Here is a 26,484-nt window from a genome sequence, read left to right as displayed (position 1 = left end):
CAATAGTTCACAATGGAAACATTAAAATAATATATCTGAGTATGATATTAAGTGCCAAGGACTGAACAGTATCTGCACAGCCCGGTCCAAATGATCCCCCGGCCTCTACATTTGCTTTATCTGCAGATTGCAGATGGGTGCGGGATTCTATAAGCCGCACCAAGGGAGATTACTGAATTATACCAATAGCAGCCCTTCAAAATGTACACACTTCACGTTCACCCTGAAAAAGCTGTACACCAGGACTGCTCAAACCCGACAACAGTAAACTAGATCATTTTAAACCAAGCAAGTTATATTCTTCACAAAAACACAAGTAAGGTGGTCCCGATTGTAAAGAGAGCCGCCGTGTCCATCTTTAGATGTTCAATTCGATGAATTACTTTTACAAGAGGTCAAGTTCAGCGTCACTTCAAGCGGAACCACAGCTACCAATCCCAATCTCTCGGGTTGTAAAATTGGGAAGACCAAAACCGTAGGCTTTTGACCCCCGCTCCAAGCTTCATTTCCCAAGTAGGGACTCCATTCTCCGTCCCGGGAAACAGTCCGACATTAAACAAGTCCGTGCAAAGCCTTGTCGTCACATTCAAACTGGGCATGGGCTTAGCCTCGAAACTCCCAATTGGTTCTATTACTAAGAGCCGCCTCTGTAGCATCATCATTCAACCTTGCCCATCACGGCTCACCTGCTTCCAAAACCCTCACCTGGCGCCCGTCATCTTCTCCAGTCCCACAACCTTCCGAGATCTGCATTCCTCTCGTTCTGGCCTCTTGTGCAACCTTGATTTTAAAATTGCTCCACCACGATGTTGTGCTGACCATTTATCCTAATCTAAGATCAATCTAACCTACACCCCGTCAATTTACTGTTGTCCGTGCTTTCTCTGCCTGGGCCCCCAAGCTCCCTACACCTCTCCGTCTCGCTCCCCCGCTCTCCTGCGCTAAGACGCTCCTCAAAACCTATCTCTTTGACCAAGTCTTCGGTCATCTGACCCAACATTTCCTGATATGGCTTGGTGTCCTACTCGGTTTTAGAAATGGCTTCTGTGAAGAATCTTGGGATATGTTAATACATTAAAAGGCACCGAATAAATGTAAGTTGTTATGCCATCAAGCATTTGGTGCCAAGGAAAGGTGAGCTAATATGTGGTCCCTCCCCAAAATGATAAAGCTTACCAATAGTCCCAAAACATTTATCCAGGGTAGAGTTCTGGCCAGAGACTGCACTTAAAACCAGCTCAAATGAAGAGCTTTAATTATCATTAGGTTTGATCACCAAAATGATAGGGAGAAGAATTTACCAGCTTTTGCCACTCCGATCAAATCCCCAGTTTGGTCCAGGGTTTTAAATCTCCCCCTTCAGGCAATCAGATGGTTGTTAGTTGTGTTGGGAGTTTATATATTGTGATACACAAGGTATCAGCGATGGCTGGGGAAAGAGGGTATTTTTCCTGTCCATCATCACGCGTATCTGCTGGATAATACTCACAAAAACTCAGCGGATTGACATTTATAAAAGAGGACCATTAAAACACTTCACATTAGAACATGGAACAGTCCAGCACAATACAGGCCCTTTGGCCCACGATGTTGTGCCGACCATTTATCCTAATCTAAGATCAACCTAACCTACACCCCTTCATTTTACTGCTGTCCATGTGCCTGTCCAAGAGTCGCTTAAATGTCCCGAATGACTCGGACTCCACCACCTCTGCTGGCAGTGCGTTCCACACACCCACCCTTCTCTGTGTAAAGAACCTCTGACATCTCCCCTGTACCTTCCTCCAATCACCTTAAAATTATGTGACAGCCATTTCCGCCCTGGGGAAAAGTCTCTGGCTATCCACTCTATCCATGCCTCTCATCACCTTGTACACCTCTATCAAGTTGCCTCTCTGCCATCTTCGCTGCAGTGAGAAAAGCCCTCGCTCCCTCAACCTTTCTTCATAAGACATGCCCTCCAGTCCAGGCAGCATCCTGGTAAATCTCCTCTGTACCCTCTCCAAAGCATCCACATCCTTCCTATAATGACCAGAACTGGACACAATATTCTAAGTGTGGTCTAACTAGAGTTTTATAAAGTTGCAGCAAAATCTCGCGGCTCTTAAACTCAATCTCCCTGTTAATGAAAGCCAACACACCATACGCCTTCTCAACAACCCTATCAACCTGGGTGGTAACTTTGAGGGATCTATGTACCTGGACCCCAAGATCCCTCTGTTCCTCCACACTTCCAAGAATCCTGCCTTTAACCCTGTATTCAGCATTCAAACTCGACCTTCCAAAATGAATCACTTCACATTGTTTGTAATATTATTCGGAAAGAAAAAATGGTTGTTGTGAAGTCAAGGGACCCAGTATCACTGTAAGAGCCGATTTCAAGTGCAGAATGATGCATCAATTACAGGTAAATACAGATTTGGGGAGATCATAGAATTTACAGTGCGGAAGGAGTACATTCAGCCCATCGAATCTGCACCGGCGTTTGGAAAAAGCACCCTACTTAAGCCCTTACCTCCACCTTATCCCTGCAACCCAGTAATCCCACCAACCTTTTTGGATACCAAGGGCAATTTAGCATGGCCAATCCACCTGACCTGCACGTCTTTGGACTGTGGGAGGAAACCGGAGCACCCGGAGGAAACCCACACAGACACGGGGAGAACGTGCAGACTCCGCACAGACAGTGGCCCAAGCCGGGAATCGAACTTGGTACCCTGGAGCTGTGAAGCAACACTGCTAACCACTTGTGCTACCGTGCCGCCCTTAGGCCGGTGGCCTTGTGACGCAGTCGGTAGCATCCATTTCTCCAAATCAGATGCTCTGCATTTGAGTCCACCAACGGTATGGATGGTCAAGGAAGGTGCATTCATAACATGGACAATCAAGTTGGAATATCAACCTGCAAATCCTTCCAACACCCACCAATCCAGGTGGGGCGCGGAAGAGATTCCCGGTCAGCCATGTGATGGAAAAACAATGGGAGCCTCTACCATCACTATCCATAGCTCCAGGACTATCAATGCATGAATGTAAAAATGTGGCTGCCACAGAATGTGGATTCCTTGGTTGGTTGGTGTGGATCAGATTGGCGCCAACCGCACAGGGTTCGATTCCCATTCTGGCTGGGTGGATAAGAGACCTGTCTCTTTGCTCTCCCTGTGGCGGAGGTCACGGTGCTGCGGGGTCGGACAACTGAAGACGACGATAGAGTTAGGTCACAGATCAGACATGGTCTCATTGAATTGCAGAACAGTCTCGAGGGACTGTTCCCAATTGAAGCCAGTAAATATGTTTCATTGGAAGAGGGCGTGTAGCTGGAAGAACATTACTTCAACACATGGTTGCAAACTTAACTTAGTTGATCAGTTATGTTAGTCAGGGTGGGGGGGGGAAGAAAGGCACTAGTTAACATTCTCGTCCTGGTTAGAAGCTTTACTGAGCAACAAACAAATCGAGGGTATTTTGTTCTAAACACTCCGGCAATAACACCTCATTCACATGGGAAAAGGGTCACCGTGACATTGAAGCCTATAGTCCGAGTGTGACAGACTGGGGAAATATTACCCATTCAACGTGCACTCAGCTGGTTTCATCTGCAGCAGCCCACAAACGGTGGAGGGAGCATCGACGTCTCCCCCCACAAAAAGCAAAAGATGCCGGGACAATCAGGAATTTTAAAATCGGAGATTGGCAGGTCTTTTTTTTTGCGAGCCAAGAGTCGAGGACAGGTGAGCAAGGCAGGCAAGTGAGGTTAGGGTGCAAATCAGGCGTGATCCAACTGACTGGCGGAATAGGCTCGAGGGGCTGAATGGCCTCCTCCTGTGCTCCCTGTAACCACAGTAGATACGCGCAGGGATCCGGACTGTGGGTTGGAGACTTGGACTCAGGAGATGTGGGAATCAATCCGTGCTGGGTGGGGAGAGAGAGCGGGGAGTACTTTAGTATATTTAAAAGTTTCCTGCAAAGCAAGTTTAAAAAAAAAACACATCTCTAATCCCCATCAAGAACGGGTGGTACTTGAGAAAGTTCCACCAGCAAAAAGAAAATCTTAAAATAGTCCAAAGTGAGACATTGAAACAGTCACCAACAAAGACAGCGTTTTATTCCATTTGACCCGAAATAGCTAAAGCATCATTTCACAAAAACACTGCGTAAGGCGTTCAACTACAAACCTGTGAATCCACGTTTCGGGGCTTTTAGGGAACTTTGTTAGGGCCAATTTCCCGAGGTACAAATCCTTAAATGGATCTAAAGCTCCCAACTGCACCAGTTCTTTTCTGGAAAATATTTCAGGATCATTCTCTCGCGTTAACAAGTGAAGTAGATTCTGGTTATTAGTCAGGCAAAGCAAAATAAAAACTACTCAATTGGCGAGTTCATTTTTGATACGTTAAGCACGCAATTACCAATGACAGCATCAGCAAAATGCTTTTAATTATCAATGCTAATATGCACGTCAGCATTTTAATTGGTTCTCCAGCATCACCCGTTAATCAAACTTCCCCGCCTTAGCTGCTTGCAACGGTAACCCAGAGGCATGGATTAATAATCCAGAGAACGCAGTTCCCACCAACAGGTTCAATAATTGAACTTGTTTTTTAGAAAAGGGAAACCTGGTAATTAAAGGCTAGTAGCAGAAAAGAGGGGGGGGGGGGAAAAATGACTATAAAGCAGTTAGATTGTCACAAATCTTGAACTGCTCAACTAAATATCCTTCAGGGAAGGGAACCTACAATCCATACCTGGCCTAGTCCCTGCACGGTGGCACAGTGGTTAGCTGTGTTGATTCACAGCTGCAGGGTTCCAGGTTCGATTCCTCGCTGTGTCACTGTCTGTGTGGAGTCTGCACCTTCTTCCTGTGTCTGCGTGGGTTTCCTCCGGGTGCTCCGGCTTCCTCCTACAAGTCCCGAAGGACGTGCTGTTAGGTGAATTGGACATTCTAAATTCTCCCTCTGTGTACCCAAACAGGCGCTGGAATGTGGCGACTAGGGGCTTTTCACAGTAACCTCATTGCAGTGTTAATGTAAGCCTACTTGTGACAATAAAAATTATTATGTGACTCTAGCCCCAGATGAAGATGGTGGAAATAGGTCTAGCAAGCCCATCGGTCATAGGAAACATGGGGGCAAGCATGAGTGGGCACTGCACACATTTTTAAAGAACAAATTTAAGTGCGCTACAGGAGACATGCACCTTTTTCTCCTGTACAAAACGCACGATCACAGCAGCCTGGAAGGATTCCGAGCCAGGTCAGATGGTCACACTTTAGTCTTTTGTGAAACTCCCAATCTTACGCAGCGTTCTCGATATTGAAATGCGATTAGGATGACATGGGCTCCGAGGCCGCGCCTGCTGCACTCCAAGGAACGGTGACACCTTACTGGGTTACACCGGTCCAATAATGCGGTTCTCCCCTTTCCTCCAGAAACCCGTACACCCACCTGCATGCAGCAGCCATGTATGCAGGAGTCAGTGACCCCAACATCACGACCTGAAATCTACCGGCTCGAATTGGACTGGGGCGTAGATGGTTAAGTGGAGACGGTTGTCTCAATGTTCACCACAACCCTATTTTTGTTCTTTCAGGGGGTGTGGGGGTCGCTGGCAAGGCCAGCATCTGTTGCCCAATCCTTAACTGTCTTTGAACCGAGTGGCTCGCTCGGCCATTTCAGAGGCCCCTTTTCTCCACTCCACATACTAATACCGCTGTCCTCCGCCGGACCCATTTCAGTTCAAGTCGACTGGACTTTTTATATCCGTCTTCCATCCCCAATCTCAAAGGGCTTCTAAACGAGCCCTCAATATACGGTTAGTTATTAGATTGCCATTTCTGCACCATTTATTCATTAACATTGGGGGAAAATAATGTTACATGCTAATATTCTTGGTCTATCATAGACTTATAGAATCATAGAATTTACAGTGCTGAAGGAGGCCATTCGGCCCATCGCGTCTGCACCGGCCCTCGGAAAGAGCACCCTATTCCCGTAACCCAGTAACCCGACTTAACCTTTTTGGACACGAAGGGCAATTTAGCATGGCCAATCCACCTAACCTGCACATCTTTGGACTGTGGGAGGAAACCGGAGCACCCGGAGGAAACCCACGCACACACGGGGAGAACGTGCAGACTCCGCACAGACTGTGACCCAAGACGGGAATCGAACCCGGGACCCTGGAGCTGTGAAGCAACTGTGCTAACCACTGTGCTGCCGTGCTGCCCCCTACGCTACCGTGCTGCCCCCAGAAAGGTCAATTTAATTCCGCATCAGTGGATCTCCCACGTCCACGTCAGAGGTTACGGGTTCCAGTCCCACTCCAGAGACTTCACCACAATATCTCGGCCGACCCTCCCGGTAAGGTCTGAGGGTGTGCCATCTTTGAGATCAGACGCTAAACTAACATGCCCGTCTACCCTCTCAGGCAGCCACTATTCAAAATAGGGGCGGGGAGTGCTCCTGGCCAATGCTTATTCCTCAACCAATATAGGTAAAGAGAAAAGATCGTCTCGGGCATTATCCTTTAAAAAAAAAATTTAGAGTACCCAATTCATTTTTTCCAATTAAGGGGCAATTTAGCGTGGTCAATCCACCTACCCTGCACTTCTTTGGGTTGTGGGGGTGAGACCCACGCAAACACGGGGAGAATGTGCAAACTCCACACGGACAGTGACCCAGAGCCAGGATCGAACCTGGGACCTCGGCGCCGTGAGGCAGCTGTGCTAACCACTGCGCCACCGTGCTCTCCTTCTCGGGCACTATCCTCACGGGCGATTGTGGGATCTTGCGGTGCGCAAATTAGGCTTTGTGCTGCCCTTCATCGCAACAGTACGGTCGTAAAGTCCTTCGGGACTCTCTGAAATGTGCTACATAAATGTATTTCCTTTAATTTCTCCAGCTATGAGCAGACGACGATAACAGCTTTAGAAAAACACATTAATTAGTCATAAAGACCGTGGTCGAGTCAAGTTTCGGATCCGAGCCAGCCACGGATATTGACATTTGCTGACTGTGACATACCTGACATTCCAGGCAGTTGTGAAGTCTGGATTTAGCAGCAGTAGTGTACAAGTGAGATCAGTCAGTGCTGGAGAAGAGGGAGAGATTGTGGGGGGATGGGGGAGACGAGACAAAATGTATTAAGCTGTCATGTCTAACAGGCATTTACGATCCATTTTAACAAAAATAAACTATTTCCGTAAATCAAACTAGCAAAATTGTCAGGCTGCAAATATTCCAAACTAATTTTCTACAGTATAGGAGTTACAGAATGCTGTAAAGTCAAAGTCGTAGCACAGAATTCAGTGCTACTTACAAGATAAAATGCATTTACATTGCTGTGCAGGTTGACAATTGAAATAAGGATGCATATGGTGCAGGATAATTCACTTTAAAATAATTAAATATAGGTTTATACAGCAATCGGGCAGCACGGTGGCGCAGTGGTTAGCACAGCTGCCTCACGGCGCCAAGGACCCGGGTTCGATCCCGGCTCTGGGTCACTGTCCGTGTGGAGTTTGCACATTCTCCCTGTGTCTGCGTGGGTCTCACCCCCACAACCCAAAAGATGTGCAGGCTAGGTGGATTGGCCATATCTTTGTATTAAAACAGTAAAAAATATATACAAGGCAAAACGGTACAAACGCTAATTATGTGTTGGAGAAACAGGGCACCCTCCCCTCCCCCCATGTACGGGGAGGGGGGGGGGATACTCTGATTATTAATACCGTTCCCAACACATTTCTACAAAAAGACAAATGGTACGAGCACTAAACTTTGCGCTGGAGAGACCAAATACCCACGCCTCTGTACCAACAGAAGGGAAAGGAAGGGGGGGGGGGGGGAGAAGAGGGATGGTGGGGAGGGAGGGAGTCGGGGTGTGGGTGAAGGGGGGGGCCCAATAGGGCACGGCCTGAACTACCTACCGAGGCAGAAAAACAAAAGAGCCTTCAATTATGATGTGCCAGATTCCGGGAGCCCCCCAGAGGGAGTGAGCGGCGACACAGTGTCAGGCACGAGTGAGCCCGGCACCCCACTGCAGAGAACCTCATGTGCACCCTCCCCTCCCAACACTGGGCGGCTGACAGCCTTCGGACAGTCGTCCTCCGGGCCCGAATCCTCCACCGCACTGAATTGCCCCTTAATTGGAAAAAATGAATTGGGTACTCTAAATTTAAAAAAAAAAAAGTGCTTTATAAATGTAAGTTATTGCTGTAGCCCAGGTCACAGAGACACTGATTAAATCAAACGACAATGATCAGAAGCTAAATTGCAGATGTTCGGTGTCTTGGATCGGGCAAGAATTATTGTGAGTTCAGGTCATCAAGGGAGACAGTCTAATCTAAGAGAGTTCAGACAAAGGTCACAAAACTGTAGGGAGGATTGAAGAATCTTGGTCTTTTGGACGTTATGTGGTGACCCCAAGAGAGTTAAAATTATGATGAAAAAGCATAATCTAGCAAGCGACTTCAAACTAATCTGTCATTAGGACAGTGGATACTTTAAGTAAATATAGCACACATGTCAGGAAAGGCTTCTGATCAATGGAATGACCGCCCACGGTTCAGGGAGGGAAAGTAAATTGTTCAAGGAAGTGTGTTAAGCACAGAGGCAGAACTGAACCAGGGGTCTGTCGGGAAGGTAAGTTTTCCTCTTTAAAAACTTACCTTGAAGAGTGACATCACAGCAAAGCAGTGACCTGATTGGCTGGTAAGGAAAGTGCTCCAATTAGCAGAGGGCAGTAGAGCAGAGCTGCTGATTGGCTGTTGCGGGGAACATTTGCATCAGTGCATTGCGGTCACCATATCTTGAAGGTGGTTTGTGGAGGAGCTGTTGTCAAGTGACAGTTAAACCCAAAACACTTCTTCAGTGTTTCCCTCCCTACCTCCTCCTCTAACCAAAAAAAAAGACAATCACTGTAAGGATCCCAGCCGAGTAAAGATCAAGAGAGAGACCCGAGGGCAGGTAGAAGTAGAAATAAGTTGAACCGTGACGTCACAGCCTGCAGTGAAAGAGCACGAGGAGAGCGGCGGGGACTCGGTGAAAGAGCACGAGGAGAGCGGCGGGGACACAGTGAAAGAGCGCGAGAGCAGCAGGGACACAGGATAAAAGAGCGCGAGGAGAGCGGCGGGGACACAGGATAAAAGAGCGCGAGGAGAGCAGCGGGGACACAGGATAAAAGAGCGCGAGGAGAGCGGCGGACACAGCTGTCGGAGAAGCGGCCTTCAGATTTTCGGCGGGAGCAGTGGCCAGGAGTCTGTCGGGAAGGTAAGTTTTCCTCTTTAAAAACTTACCTTGAAGAGTGACATCACAGCAAAGCAGTGACCTGATTGGCTGGTAAGGAAAGTGCTCCAATTAGTAGTAGCTGGGAGAAATTTAACTCTTCGTGGGTTGGTAAGTATTGTGATTGGTAAGTAAAATCTTTATTCCTTTCACTTATTCATTATTTGATATTATATTTGTAGTCAGTTAAGGTAAAGTGTAAAAATGGCAGGAGATCCCAGACACGTGTTATGCTCCTCGTGCTCAATGTGGGAGTTCAAGCACGCGGCCGATGCCCGACTCCTTCATGTGCGGGAAGTGTGTCCAGCTGCAGCTCCTGTTAGACCGCATGATGGCTCTGGAGGTGCAGGTGGACTCACTTTGGAGCGATGCTGAGGAGGTCGTGGATAGCACGTTTAGTGAGTTGGTCACACCGCAGATTAGGATTGGTGAGGGAGACAGGGAATGGGTGACCAAAAGGCAGAGAAAGAGCAGGAAGGCAGTGCAGGTGTACCCTGCGGTCATCTCCCTCCAAAACAGGTATACCGTTTTGGATACTGTTGGGGGAGATGGCTCACCAGTAGTAGCCAGGCTCTTGGCACTGTGGCTGGCTCTGCTGCACAGAAGGGCGGGGAAAAGACTGGCAGGGCTATAGTCAAAGGGGATTCAATCGTAAGGGGAGTAGACAGGCGTTTCTGTGGTCGGAAACGAGATTCCAGAATGGTATGTTGCCTCCCGTGTGCACGGGTCAGAGATGTCTCAGATCGGCTGCAGGATATACTGAAGGGGGAGGGTGAACAGTCAGTTGTCGTGGTGCATATAGGCACCAACGATATAGGTAAAAAACAGGATGAGGTCCTACAATCCTACAAGGGGCTGCACGGTAGCATTGTGGATAGCACAATTGCTTCACAGCTCCAGGGTCCCTGGTTAGATTCCGGCTTGGGTCACTGTCTGTGCGGAGTCTGCACATCCTCCCCGTGTGTGCGTGGGTTTCCTCCGGGTGCTCCGGTTTCCTCCCACAGTCCAAAGATGTGCAGGTTAGGTGGATTGGCCATGATAAATTGCCCTTAGGATCCAAAATTGCCCTTAGTGTCGGGTGGGGTTACTGGGTTGTGGGGATAGGGTGGAGGTGTGGACTTGGGTAGGGTGCTCTTTCCAAGAGCCGGTGCAGACTTGATGGGCCAAATGGCCTCCTTCTGCACTGTAAATTCTATGAGATCAGAATTTAGGGAGTTAGGAGATAAGTTAAAAAGTAGGACCTCAAAGGTAGTAATCTCAGGATTGCTACCAGTGCCACGAGACAGTCAGAGTAGAAATTCAAGAATAATCAGAATGAATACGTGGCTTGAGAGATGGTGCAGGAGGGAGGGGGTTCAGATCGTTGGGACATTGGAACCGGTTCTGGGGGCGGTGGGACCATTACAAATCGGTTGAGTACATTAGGATTGTTTTCATTGGAAAGACGGAGATTGAGGGGGGACCAGATTGAGGTCTACAAAATTATAAGAGGTATGGACAGGGTGGATAGCAACAAGCTTTTTCCAAGAGTGGGGGTGTCAATTACAAGGGGTCACGATTTCAAGGTGAGAGGGGGAAAGTTTAAGGGAGATGTGCGTTGAAAGATTTTTACGTAGAGGGTGGTGGGTGCCTGGAACGCTTTGCCAGCGGAGGTGGTAGAGGCGGGCACGATAGCATCATTCAAGATGCATCTAGACAGATATATGAACGGGCGGGGAACAGAGGGAAGTAGATCCTTGGAAAATAGAAGACAGGTTTTGATAAAGGATCTGGATCGGCGCAGGCTGGGAGGGCCGAAGGGCCTGTTCCTGTGCTGTAATTTTCTTTGAGGAGCTATCTTCTTTCAGATTTGATGCTTTGCTTTTGAAAAATATCACTGTGAATCTGGGGAAGGGCACCGACAAATTTGTCCAATTATCAACAGTGTCACAGCGAAGACTTAATTCTAATTAACGGGTCATCAGCCTGAACCATTAAAGTCTGTTTCTCTCGCCACAAAGTATTTTCGACATTTTCTGCTTTTATTTTAAAACTCCGCAGTACTTTTTTTTCAAAATTAAGGGGCAATTTAGCGCGGCCAATCCACGTATCCTGCACAATCTTTGGGTTGTGGGGGGGGCGAGACCCACACAGACAAGGGGAGGGAATATGTCAACTCCACACGGACAGAGACCCCGGGGCCGGGATCGAACCTGGGACCTCGGCACCGTGAGGCAGCAACACGCCGTCTCACAGCACCTACCCTTTGTGCTGATTCTAAACTGCACAAAATAAGCAAGAAATCGGAATACAAATATTGTATAAACCCAATCTACTGGTGTATAAAATGTACCCAACTTTTCCCCTGTTATATTTTTTATTTCAATATTATTATAGCACAGATTCCACGTAACTACCTTGGACTATTGCTTGCTACCGCTGAGTACTTCAAGCTTAAGTGGCTTTATTAGACATACAGGAACAGGAGGCAAGGATCAACACCAGAAATTGACCTCAAGGGCACAGCTCGGATGCTGAAGAATGGACGTCGGTAGAATGTTATATAGGGGGGTCTGTCAAGGGTGGTGGCCCTTAAGAAAAAAATAATTTGCATTCATATCCTCAGTAGGTCCCAAAGAGCAGAAGTAATTTTGAAATGTCAACTCATATCAGAAACATGGCAGCTAATTTATGCATAGCAAAGATCCCAGAAACAACAATTAGGTAATGACCAGACAATATTCTTTTTTTCTTCAATCAAAAACGCAATGACGTGTTGACCCAGGACACGAGGCAGTTGCTCATCGTCAAATAAGTGCAATGGGAGCTTTTACATCCACCCGAGAGGGCAGACATGGCCTTAGCCAAAAGACGGCACCTCCAGCAGTGCAGCACTCCAGTCAGTACAGTGGGTGTGTCAGCTTGGTTCTGTGCTCGGGTCTCTGTGCGAGTGCGACCTGGACCCAGAGCTGACAGTGCTACCTACTGAGTCACCTTAAAGCAGAAAGAGATAAGACCATAAGACATAGGAGCAGAATTAGGCCACTCGGACCATCGAGTCTGCTCCGCCATTCAATCACGGCTGATATTTTCTCATCCCCATTCTCCTGCCTTCTCCCCATAACCCCTGAAACAGGTAGGTAGGTAGGTAGAGGAGCGATGAAAGAAAAACAGGGCTAGGGAGCACTTGACGTCACCATAATCCTCCATTGCCTGCAGCCTGGATAAGTGCTTGCCCTTTAATAAAACGGAGTGGCCAGAAGACCAATAAAAGAAGCATTCAGCAAAATTACAAGCTCGAGGCAGCACGGTGGCGCAGTGGGTCAGCTCTGCTGCCTCACGGCGCCGAGGTCCCAGGTTCGATCCCGGCTCTGGGTCACTGTCCGTGTGGAGTTTGCACATTCTCCCCGTGTTTGCGTGGGTTTCTCCCCCACAACCCAAAGATGTGCAGGGTAGGTGGATTGGCCAGGCTAAATTGCCCCTTAATTGGAAAAAATGAACTGGGTACTCTAAATTTATTTTTAATTTAAAAAAAAAACACTACAAACTGGAGAATTTAGCACAAACAAAATTTGCATATTGCAAATGGATTCCTAAGTAGGTCAGATAAAATCACAGATACTGGAGAGCGAACACAAAAACATGGGTGACTGTGGATCGGGTACATGAAGATATCATGGCATGGTTTACTTCTTTCACAATGTCCATTATTAAAAATAACAGGACAAGGCAATCGTTTTGGAAAGTATTCTGTAAAATTGCCGGGCTTTGACCTACAGGCCAAGAGGAAAATCACACTGCATTGTGTTTCCACTAGATTACAAAATCTGCTCCTTAAAAAGCCACACCACTTGATTAACTCAATGCATGTGCCAATTCTGTCCGCACATAGATAGTAACTTGAAAGCTGGTGAAAAGCAGCAATGTAGTGACTGGGTTACTCAGGACAGGGATGATCCATAAAAACGGACAAGAGTTCAGACTGGGCGTACAATTTAGTCCATGAATTTCCCCAGCTTGCAACAGCTGAGTGACACCTACAAGTGTTGACAGGTCCTGAACGTCATTGGCACCAAATAAAAGTTAACAGATACCAGGCCCATTGGGGAATGAACAAAATTTTGAGTTCTATCAAAACTTCCATTCACTGGATTCTTTTCCAGTGAAAGAGCAAACTTTTCCATCGGTGAGCTGACCTCTGACCTAACGTCCGGAATAGTTTCTGGAAATAATGGACGTGGTCAAACCAATTGTGGGTGTGCTTTGTATAATTATTCGAATGTGTTTGAGATGTCACATGGGGATTTATTGCTGGTACATAACACCAAGGTACCACATGGAGAGAATCATAGAATTTACAGTGCAGAAGGAGGCCATTCGGCCCATCGAGTCTGCACCGGCCCTTGGAAAGAGCATCCACTTAAGCCCACACCTCCACCCTATCCCCATAACCCAATAACCCCCCCTAACCTTTTTGGACACTGAGGACAATTTATCATGGCCAATCCACCTAACCTGCACATCTTTGGACTGTGGGAGGAAACCGGAGCGCCCGGAGGAAACCCGCGCAGACACGGGGAGAACGTGCTGACTCCGCACAGACAGTGACCCAAGCCTGGAATCGAACCTGAGACCCTGAAGCAACTGTGCTAACCACTGTGCTACCGTGCTGCCCCCGATAGGGTCAGCATAGGGACAGCAAGGTTTGGGAAATCTGAAGTAATGCAGAAAAGGAAAGGCACAGGAATTGCCCGATCTCGCAGACAGCCTGAATAATAAATGACCTTTTCCGTGTCAGTAAAGCGCAATTCAAACCTTTTGGCAAACAGAGAGGGAGCGGGCATCTACACAGTGTTGCGCTCACAGCTAGATATCTCTGGACAATCCCTCGCATGTCTACATATCTGTGCATCCCCCACTAACCTGCACCCGCTGACCAGCATTGGATCCCGGTCCAACAACCCCTCAATTTGAAGAATTTGCATCCTCCTTTTCAAATCCCTCCATACCTCTGTAATCACCTCCAGTCCTACAACCCTCTTGAGATCTCCACACTCCTCCAATTCTGACCTCTGTAAAAAAAAGAACCGCTCCACCTCTGTGCTTATAGATACGAAGGCCCGAGCCCTGAAATTCATTCCGTAAACGTTTCCATTCTGCTTTAAACTCTGCTTCTTTGACTATGCTATTCCTCACCTCTCGAGGTGGCTGGGTGTCAAAGTTTTGTTTGACAGCACTCCTGCGTGAAGTGCTTTGGGTCATTTTACCAAGGGTTTTCAAAGGCGCTATACAAATACAAGTTGTTGTTAACCTGCCCGACCCAAAAATTAGACACTGTTACTTAAAAAAAAGTGTCTGTCCCTCATTCATCAGAAGTCTAACCGAAGAGTAAAACACCAGCCACTTACCATCTCTGTCTAACCACAGCTTCCTTTGCCTGTAGAGGACGAGTTTGCTATGGACACTGGGAAGGAGTAGCTTCACACACCAGCTTTCTATCCCCAGCTTGTTTTCCAGTAGAACGATGGGACTCCGATTGTATCTGGCTTCAAGACACGGAATTAGTCCAATTTCATTGCTGCCAAAACAGTATGCAGGAGAAAATAAATCACCCCAAGTTCACGCAGCGGGGGAAACGCACAGATAAAATGGTTACTTTTACAGGTAAATATTATTGGATTTAATCATAAAGTTCCTTTTACTCTTTTGCACATCCAGGTCAAGAAGCAGAGGACAGCAATTTAAAACGTGATTGGGAAACGAAGCAATGGCAACAAGAGGGAAAATGGCAGCGCACAGGTGGCTAGGAGCCGGAAGGCAGTGCCCGAGACCACGGTGGTGGCGCGGGTTCAAAGGGGCATTCGGCAGCGGATTTGCTGGGCTACGGGCAAAGGGCTGGGCAGCCGAACTAGAATCACAGGGCTGGATTCTTCCGCCCTGCCCGCCGCAAGATCGCCACGGGCGAGACGCGGACAATGGAAAAGTCCATTGACCTCAGGCGGGATTCTCCGGTCGCCGGGCGAGGGCGCCCATCCGCCAAAAGGGCCAACACCCGCTCCTCCTCCTAGAGAGCCAGCAGCAGCTCGGTGGGGGGGGGGGCTCCCCTTTCCGTGCCGGCAACCAATCCGGTATTTGTACCCGTTGCGAATCGAGGCAACGCCCCCAACATGAAAAGGGGGCATACTGTGCCCACCGCGAAACCAATTGGCAGGCGGCAGGGTCACCCGCGGAGGCCACAGCAGCAGCCGGGGCAGGTACCCACAAGCGAGGGGGCTTTTCAGTGCGAATCACAGGACACCCTACACATCCTACCTGCTTTCTTTTTAAAAATAAATAAATACAGAGGGGACCTCAGAGCGGGAGGGAGCAGCAGCGTGACATGGCACGGCACAGCACGGGCTGAACCCACTGGGTGATCCCACCCAGTCAAGTGGTCCAGGCCACACAAGCAGGCAGCGAATGGCATTGTGCGTGTGAACAGTGTAAAATGAAGGCGTTCTCAGCACAGCACAGCTGCCTGCAGCATTTTAACAGCAATGGTTTCTACGCAATCTGTTTGAAGTGGTGATTCACAGATGGGGAATTGTTCAGTCAAACCACCCTCCCTCTCCCCCTACGCCAAACCACCCCCCTCCCCCTACCCAAATCCTCTCCCCCTCCTCCACCAAATCCTCCCTCTCTCCCTACACCAAACCCTCCCTCTCCCCCTACACCAAACCCTCCCTCTCCCCCTACACCAAACCCTCCCTCTCCCCCTACACCAAACCCTCCCTCTCCCCCTACACCAAACCCTCCCTCTCCCCCTACACCAAACCCCCCCCCCCACCAAATCCTCCCTCTCTCCCTACACCAAACCCTCCCTCTCCCCCTACACTAAATCCTCCCTCTCCCCCTACACCAAACCCTGCCTTCACCAAACCCTCCGTCTCCCCTACACCAAATCCTCTCCCCCTCCCCCACCAAATCCTCCCTCTCTCCCTACACCAAACCCTCCCTCTCCCCCTACGCCAAACCCTCCCCCTCCCCCTACCCAAATCCTCTCCCCCACGAAATCCTCCCTCTCTCCCTACACCAAACCCTCCCTCTCCCCCTACGCCAAACCCTCCCTCTCCCCCTACGCCAAATCCTCCCTCTCCCCCTACACCAAACCCTCCCTCCCCCTCCCCCACCAAACCCTCCCTCTCCCCCTACACCAAACCCTCCCTCTCCCCTACACCAAACCCTCCCTCTCCCCCTACACCAAACCCTCCCTCCCCCTCCCCCACCAAACCCTCCCTCTCCCCCTACACCAAACCCTCCCTCTCCCCTACACCAAACCCTCCCCCTCCCCTACACCAAACCCTCCCTCTCCCCCTACACCAAACCCTCCCCCCCCACCAAATCCTCCCTCTCTCCCTACACCAAACCCTCCCTCTCCCCCTACACTAAATCCTCCCTCTCCCCCTACACCAAACCCTGCCTTCACCAAACCCTCCGTCTCCCCTACACCAAATCCTCTCCCCCTCCCCCACCAAATCCTCCCTCTCTCCCTCCACCAAACCCTCCCTCTCCCCCTACACCAAACCCTCCCTCTCCCCCTACACCAAACCCTCCCTCTCCCCCTACACCAAACCCTCCCTCTCCCCCTACGCCAAACCCTCTCCCTCCCCACCAAATCCTCCCTCTCTACCTACACCAAACCCTCCCTCTCCCCCTACACCAAACCTTCCCTCTCCCTCTACACCAAACCCTCCCTCTCCCCCTACACCAAACCCTCCCTCCCCCCCCCTCCCCCACCAAACCCTCCCTCTCCCCCTACACCAAACCCTCCCTCTCCCCCTACACCAAACCCTCCCCCCTCCCCCACCAAATCCTCCCTCTCTCCCTACACCAAACCCTCCCTCTCCCCCTACACTAAATCCTCCCTCTCCCCTACACCAAACCCTGCCTTCACCAAACCCTCCGTCTCCCCTACACCAAATCCTCTCCCCCTCCCCCACCAAATCCTCCCTCTCTCCCTACACCAAACCCTCCCTCTCCCCGACAACAGACCCTCCCTCTCCCCCCTACACCAAACCCTCCTTCTCCCCCGACACCAAACCCTCCCTCTACCCCTACACCAAACCCTCCCTCTCCCCTACACCAAACCCTCCCCCTCCTCTACACCAAATCCTCTCCCCCTCCCCCACCAAATCCTCCCTCTCTCCCAACACCAAACCCTCCCTCTCCCCCTACACCAAACCCTCCCTCTCCCCCTACACCAAACCCTCCCTCTCCCCCTACACCAAACCCTCCTTCTCCCCTGCACCAAACCCTCCCTCTCCCCCTGCACCAAACCTTCCCCCTCCCCCTACACCAAACTCTCTCCCCCTACACCAAACCCTCCCTCTCCCCTACACCAAACCCTCCCTCTCCCCCACCAAACCCTCCCTCTCCCCCTACACCAAACCCTCCCTCTCCACCCTACACCAAACCCTCCCTCTCCCCCTGCACCAAACCCTCCCTCTCCCCCTGCACCAAACCCACCCTCTCCCCCTGCACCAAACCTTCCCCCTCCCCCTACACCAAACCCTCTCCCCCGACACCAAACCCTCCCCCTCCCACTGCACCAATCCCTCCCTCCCCCCAACACCAAACCCTCTCCCCCAACACCAAACCCTCCCTCTCCCCCTGCACCAATCCCTCCCTCCCCCCCTACACCAAACCCTCCCTCTCCCTCTGCACCAATTCCTCCCCCCTGCACCAAACCCTCCCTCTCCCGCTGCACCAAACCCTCTCCCCCTGCACCAACCCCCCCTGCACCAAACCCTCTCCCCTACACCAAACCCTCCCTCTCCCCCTACACCAAACCCTCCCTCTCCCCCGACACCAAACCCTCCCTCTCCCCCGACACCAAACCCTCCCTCTCCCCCGACACCAAACCCTCCCTCTCCCCTACACCAAACCCTCCCTCTCCCCCTACACCAAACCCTCCCTCTCCCCTACACCAAACCCCCTCTCCCTCTACACCAAACCCTCTCCCCCTGCACCAAACCCTCCCTCTCCCCTACACCAAACCCTCCCTCTCCCCTACACCAAACCCTCCCTCACCCCTACACCAAACCCTCCCTCTCCCCTACACCAAACCCTCCCTCTCCCCCTACACCAAACCCTCCCTCTCCCCTACACCAAACCCTCCCTCTCCCCTACACCAAACCCTCTCCCTCCCTCTACACCAAACCCTCTCCCCCTACACCAAACCCTCCCTCTCCCTACACACCAAACCCTCCCTCTCCCCCTACACCAAACCCTCTCCCCCTGCACCAAACCCTCCCTCTCCCCCTACACCAAACCCTCTCCCCTGCACCAAACCCTCTCCCCCTGCACCAGACCCTCCCTCTCCCCCTACACCAAACCCTCCCTCTCCCCCTACACCAAACCCTCCCTCTCCCCCTACACCAAACCCTCCCTCTCCCCCTACACCAAACCCTCCCTCTCCCCCTACACCAAACCCTTCCTCTCCTCCTACACCAAACCCTCTCCCCCGACACCAAACCCTCCCTATCCCCCTACACCAAACCCTCTCCCTCCTTCTACACCAAACCCTCCCTCTCTCTACACCAAACCCTCCCTCTCCCACGACACCAAACCCTCCCTCTCCCCCGACACCAAACCCTCCCTCTCCCCCGACACCAAACCCTCCCTCTCCCCCTGCAGCAAACCCTCCCTCTCCCCCTGCAGCAAACCCTCCCTCTCCCCCTGCAGCAAACCCTCCCTCTCCCCCTGCAGCAAACCCTCCCTCTCCCCCTGCAGCAAACCCTCTCCCCCTGCACCAAACCTTCCCTCTCCCCCTGCACCAAACGCTCTCCCTCCCTCTACACTAAACCCTCTCCCTCCCTCTACACCAAACCCTCTCCCTCCCTCTACACCAAACCCTCCCTCTCCCCCTGCACCAAACCCTCTCCCCCTGCACCAAACCCTCTCCCCCTACACCAAACCCTCCCTCTCCCCCTACACCAAACCCTCCCTCTCCCCCTACACCAAACCCTTCCTCTCCTCCTACACCAAACCCTCTCCCCCGACACCAAACCCTCCCTATCCCCCTACACCAAACCCTCTCCCTCCCTCTACACCAAACCCTCCCTCTCTCTACACCAAACCCTCCCTCTCCCACGACACCAAACCCTCCCTCTCCCACGACACCAAACCCTCCCTCTCCCCCGACACCAAACCCTCCCTCTCCCCCGACACCAAACCCTCCCTCTCCCCCGACACCAAACCCTCCCTCTCCCCCTGCAGCATACCCTCTCCCCCTGCACCAAACCTTCCCTCTCCCCCTGCACCAAACGCTCTCCCTCCCTCTACACCAAACCCTCTCCCTCCCTCTACACCAAACCCTCCCTCTCCCCCTGCACCAAACCCTCTCCCCCTGCACCAAACCCTCTCCCCAACACCAAACCCTCTCCCTCCACACCAAACCCTCCCCCTGCCCCAAACCCTCCCTCTCCCCCGACACCAAACCGTCCCCCTCCCCCAAACCCTCTCCCTCCCCCAAACCCTCTCCCTCCCCCAAACCCTCTCCCCCTACACCAAACCCTCCCTCTCCCAAACCCTCTCCCCCTACACCAAACCCTCCCTCTCCCCCTCCACCTCTCTTTCTCTCTCTCGCTCCCCTTCTCTTTCTCTCTCTCCCTCCCCTTCTCTTTCTCTCTCTCCCTCCCCTTCTCTTTCCCTCTCTCCCTCCCCTTCTCTTTCTCTCTCTCCCTCCCCTTCTCTTTCTCTCTCTCTCCCTCCCCTTCTCCATCTCCTCTCCCTACACCAAACCCTCCTCCTGCCTCCTTGTCCTCCTCTCCCTCTCTCTTCTTCCCTCCTCTCCCTCTTCCCCCTCTCCTCTCTCCCTCTTCCCCCTCTCCTCTCTCCCTCTTCCCCCTCTCCTCTCTCCCACCTCCCCCTCTCCTCTCTCCCACCTCCCCCTCTCCTCTCTCCCACCTCCCCCTCTCCTCTCTCCCACCTCCCCCTCTCCTCTCTCCCACCTCCCCCGCTCCTCTCTCCCACCTCCCCCGCTCCTCTCTCCCACCCCCCACCCTCTTTCCCCCTCTCCTCTCTCCCACCCCCCACCCTCTTTCCCCCTCTCCTCTCTCCCACCCCCCACCCTCTTTCCCCCTCTCCTCTCTCCCACCCCCCACCCTCTTTCCCCCTCTCCCACCCTCTTTCCCCCTCTCCCACCCTCTTTCCCCCCTCTTACCCTCTCCCCCCCTCTCTCCCCCCCCTCTCCCCCCCTCTTTCCCCCCTCTCCCACCCTCTTTCCCCCCTCTCCCACCCTCTTTCCCCCCTCTCCCACCCTCTTTCCCCCCTCTCCCACCCTCTTTCCCCCCTCTTTCCCCCCTCTCCCACCCTCTTTCCCCCCTCTCCCACCCTCTTTCCCCCCTCTCCCACCCTCTTTCCCCCCTCTCCCACCCGCTTTCCCCCCTCTCCCACCCTCTTTCCCCCCTCTCCCACCCTCTTTCCCCCCTCTCCCACCCTCTTTCCCCCCTCTCCCACCCTCTTTCCCCCCTCTCTCCCCCCTCTCCCACCCTCTTTCCCCCCTCTCCCACCCTCTTTCCCCCCTCTCCCACCCTCTTTCCCCCCTCTCCCACCCTCTTTCCCCCCTCTCCCACCCTCTTTCCCCCCTCTCCCACCCTCTTTCCCCCCTCTCCCACCCTCTTTCCCCCCTCTCCCACCCTCTTTCCCCCCTCTCCCACCCTCTTTCCCCCCTCTCCCACCCTCTTTCCCCCCTCTCCCACCCTCTTTCCCCCCTCTCCCACCCCCTCTCCCCTATCCTCTCTCTCCCTCTTTCCCCCCTCATTCTCCCTCTCTCCGTCTTTCCCCCCTCTCTTCTCCCTCTCTCCGTCTTTCCCCTCTCCCCTCTCTCCCTCTCTCCCCCTCTTTACCTCTGTTTAAAGTCCCCCTTCTCCCTCTCCCCCTCTCTTCTCCCTCCCCCTCCCTGTTTAAAGCCCCCCCCTCTCTCTCTCTCTCCCCCCTCTCTCTCTCTCTCCCCCTCTCTCTCTCTCTCTCCCCCCCTCTCTCTCTCTCTCCCCCTCTCTCTCTCTCTCTCCCCCCCCCTCTCCCCCCCCCTCTCTCCCCCCCCCCTCTCCCCCCCCTCTCTTCTCCCTCTCTCCGTCTTTCCCCTCTCCCCTCTCTCCCTCTCTCCCCCTCTTTACCTCTGTTTAAAGTCCCCCTTCTCCCTCTCCCCCTCTCTTCTCCCTCCCCCTCCCCGTTTAAAGCCCCCCTCTCCCTCCCTCCCTGTTTAAAGCCCCCCTCTCTCTCTCTCCCTCTCTCTCTCCCCCCCTCTCTTCTCCCTCCCCTCCCTGTTTAAAGCCCCCCTCTCCCTCTCTCCTCTCCGTACAGCAAGCCCCCTCTCTCTGTGTAAGCCGCCTCCCTCTCTCACTCTGTTTAACTCCCTCTCTCTCAGACAGGGGGGTTTAGGAGCTCCGCTATTGTCTGCGCTGTGCTGGGCTGGCTGCCCCGGGCGGTGTCCCCTCCCCGGCGGGACCTGGGCGCCGCTCCCGCCGCCTCCCCGCTCACATATTGGGGTTCCTCCTGAAGGCGGTGGCGATGTCTTTGACAACCCTCTGAACCAAAACGTCCACCTCCTCTTCCGATTCTGCCATCTTCCTCATTCAACTGGCCGCCCGCCCCACCAACACTTCCGGGGCAAGACTAGTGTGAGAGACTCTCACTGATACACTCACACACACTGACACACTCACACACACTGATACTGACACACACTGATACACTCACACACACTGATACTGACACACTCACACACACTGATACACTCACACACACTGATACTGACACACACTGATACACTCACACACACTGATACTGACACACTCACACACACTGATACACTCACACACACTGATACTGACACACTCACACACACTGATACTGACACACACACTGATACTGACACACTCACACTGATACACTCACACACACTGATACACACACACACACTGATACTGACACACTCACACACACTGATACACTCACACACACTCACACTGATACACTCACACACACTGATACACACACACACACTGATACTGACACACTCACACACACTGATACACTCACACACACTGATACACTCACACACACTGATACTGACACACACACTGATACTGACACACTCACACTGATACACTCACACACACTGATACTGACACACTCACACACACTGATACTGACACACACACTGATACTGACACACTCACACACACTGATACTGACACACACACTGATACTGACACACTCACACACACTGATACTGACACACACACTGACACACTCACACACACTGATACTGACACACACACTGACACACTCACACTGATACACTCACACACACTGATACTGACACACTCACACACACTGATACACTCACACACACTGATACACTCACACACACTGATACTGACACACTCACACTGATACACTCACACTGATACACTCACACACACTGATACACTCACACACACTGATACTGACACACTCACACTGATACACTCACACTGACACACTCACACACACTGATACACTCACACACACTGATACTGACACACACACTGATACTGACACACTCACACTGATACTGACACACTCACTGATACACTCACACTGATACACTCACACTGATACACTCACACACACTGATACTGACACACTCACACTGATACACTCACACTGACACACTCACACACACTGATACACTCACACACACTGATACTGACACACACACTGATACTGACACACTCACACTGATACTGACACACTCACTGATACACTCACACTGATACACTCACACACACTGATACTGACACACACACTGACACACTCACACTGATACACTCACACACACTGATACTGACACACTCACACACACTGATACACTCACACACACTGATACACTCACACACACTGATACTGACACACTCACACTGATACACTCACACTGATACACTCACACACACTGATACACTCACACACACTGATACTGACACACTCACACTGATACACTCACACTGACACACTCACACACACTGATACACTCACACACACTGATACTGACACACACACTGATACTGACACACTCACACTGATACTGACACACTCACACACACTGATACTGACACACACACTGACACACTCACACACACTGATACTGACACACACACTGACACACTCACACTGATACACTCACACACACTGATACTGACACACTCACACACACTGATACACTCACACACACTGATACACTCACACACACTGATACTGACACACTCACACTGATACACTCACACTGATACACTCACACACACTGATACACTCACACACACTGATACTGACACACTCACACTGATACACTCACACTGACACACTCACACACACTGATACACTCACACACACTGATACTGACACACACACTGATACTGACACACTCACACTGATACTGACACACTCACTGATACACTCACACTGATACACTCACACTGATACACTCACACACACTGATACTGACACACTCACACTGATACACTCACACTGACACACTCACACACACTGATACACTCACACACACTGATACTGACACACACACTGATACTGACACACTCACACTGATACTGACACACTCACTGATACACTCACACTGATACACTCACACACACTGATACTGACACACACACTGACACACTCACACTGATACACTCACACACACTGATACTGACACACTCACACACACTGATACACTCACACACACTGATACACTCACACACACTGATACTGACACACTCACACTGATACACTCACACTGATACACTCACACACACTGATACACTCACACACACTGATACTGACACACTCACACTGATACACTCACACTGACACACTCACACACACTGATACACTCACACACACTGATACTGACACACACACTGATACTGACACACTCACACTGATACTGACACACTCACACTGATACACTCACACACACTGATACTGACACACTCACACACTGACACACTCACACACACTGATACACTCACTGATACACTCACACACACTGATACTGACACACACACTGATACACTCACTGATACACTCACACACACTGATACTGACACACACTGATACACTCACTGATACACTCACACACACTGATACACTCACACACACTGATACTGACACACTCACACTGATACTGACACACTCACACTGATACACTCACACACACTGATACTGACACACTCACACACTGACACACTCACACACACTGATACACTCACACACACTGATACTGACACACACACTGATACACTCACACACACTGATACACTCACACACACTGATACTGACACACACACACACTGATACACTCACTGATACACTCACACACACTGATACTGACACACACACTGATACACCCACTGATACACTCACACACACTGATACTGACACACACTGATACACTCACTGATACACTCACACACACTGATACTGACACACACACACTGATACACTCACCGATACACTCACACACACTGATACTGACACACACTGATACACTCACTGATACACTCACACACACTGATACAGACACACACACTGATACACTCACTGATACACTCACACACACTGATACTGACACACACACACACTGATACACTCACTGATACATACACACACTGATACTGACACACACACACACTGATACACTCACTGATACACTCACACACACTGATACTGACACACACACTGATACACTCACTGATACACTCACACACACTGACACACACACTGATACACTCACACACACTGACACACACACTGATACACTCACACACACTGATACTGACACACACTGATACACTCACTGATACACTCACACACACTGATACAGACACACACACTGATACACTCACTGATACACTCACACACACTGATACTGACACACACACACACTGATACACTCACTGATACATACACACACTGATACTGACACACACACACACTGATACACTCACTGATCCACTCACACACACTGATACTGACACACACACTGATACACTCACTGATACACTCACACACACTGACACACACACTGATACACTCACACACACTGACACACACACTGATACACTCACACACACTGATACTGACACACACTGATACACTCACTGATACACTCACACACACTGATACAGACACACACACTGATACACTCACTGATACACTCACACACACTGATACTGACACACACACACACTGATACACTCACTGATACACACAGACACTGATACTGACACACACACACACTGATACACTCACTGATACACTCACACACACTGATACTGACACACACACTGATACACTCACTGATACACTCACACACACTGACACACACACTGATACACTCACACACACTGACACACACACTGATACACACACACTGATACTGACACACACTGATACACTCACTGATACACTCACACACACTGATACAGACACACACACTGATACACTCACTGATACACACACACACTGATACTGACACACACACACACTGATACACTCACTGATACACTCACACACACTGATACTGACACACACACTGATACACTCACTGATACACTCACACACACTGACACACACACTGATACACTCACACACACTGACACACACACTGACACACTCACACACTGATACACACACACACACACTGATACACACACACACTGATACACACACTGATACACTCACACACACTGATACTGACACACTCACACTGATACACTCACACACACTGATACACTCACACACACTGATACTGACACACACACACACTGATACACTCACACACACTGATACACACACACTGATACACTCACTGATACACTCACACACACTGATACTGACACACACACTGATACTCACTGATACACTCACACACACTGATACTGACACACACACACACTGATACACTCACTGATACACTCACACACACTGATACTGACACACACACACACTGATACACTCACTGATACACTCACACACACTGATACTGACACACACACTGATACACTCACTGATACACTCACACACACTGATACTGACACACACACACTGATACACTCACTGATACACTCACACACACTGATACTGACACACACACTGATACACTCACTGATACACTCACACACACTGATACTGACAC

At 50.9% G+C, this 26,484-nt stretch overlaps 1 protein-coding gene across 3 annotated transcripts in view; it reads right to left on the bottom strand.

Annotated features, from left to right (window-relative positions):
* ptar1 (protein prenyltransferase alpha subunit repeat containing 1) overlaps positions 1–21,932 on the bottom strand; it is a 46,639-nt gene extending 24,707 nt beyond the window's left edge. For 2 of the 3 annotated variants that reach the window (XM_072517396.1, XM_072517398.1), the window contains exons 1-4: positions 21,786–21,932; positions 14,672–14,841; positions 7,023–7,089; positions 4,176–4,280 (exon numbers count right to left, since the gene is read on the bottom strand). In XM_072517396.1, the coding sequence (XP_072373497.1) occupies positions 4,176–4,280; positions 7,023–7,089; positions 14,672–14,841; positions 21,786–21,880 (437 nt within the window). In that variant the 5' untranslated portion in view covers positions 21,881–21,932. The remainder of the gene's footprint in view (positions 1–4,175; positions 4,281–7,022; positions 7,090–14,671; positions 14,842–21,785) is intronic. The other variant, XM_072517397.1, reaches the window with a different exon arrangement.
* Between the last annotated feature and the right edge of the window lie 4,552 nt (positions 21,933–26,484).

This window comes from Scyliorhinus torazame, chromosome 9 (assembly GCF_047496885.1).
Source record: "Scyliorhinus torazame isolate Kashiwa2021f chromosome 9, sScyTor2.1, whole genome shotgun sequence".
NCBI lineage: Eukaryota > Metazoa > Chordata > Chondrichthyes > Carcharhiniformes > Scyliorhinidae > Scyliorhinus > Scyliorhinus torazame.
The sequence above is the reverse complement of the archived record's forward strand: the minus strand, read 5'-3'. Positions and strand labels throughout refer to the sequence as shown.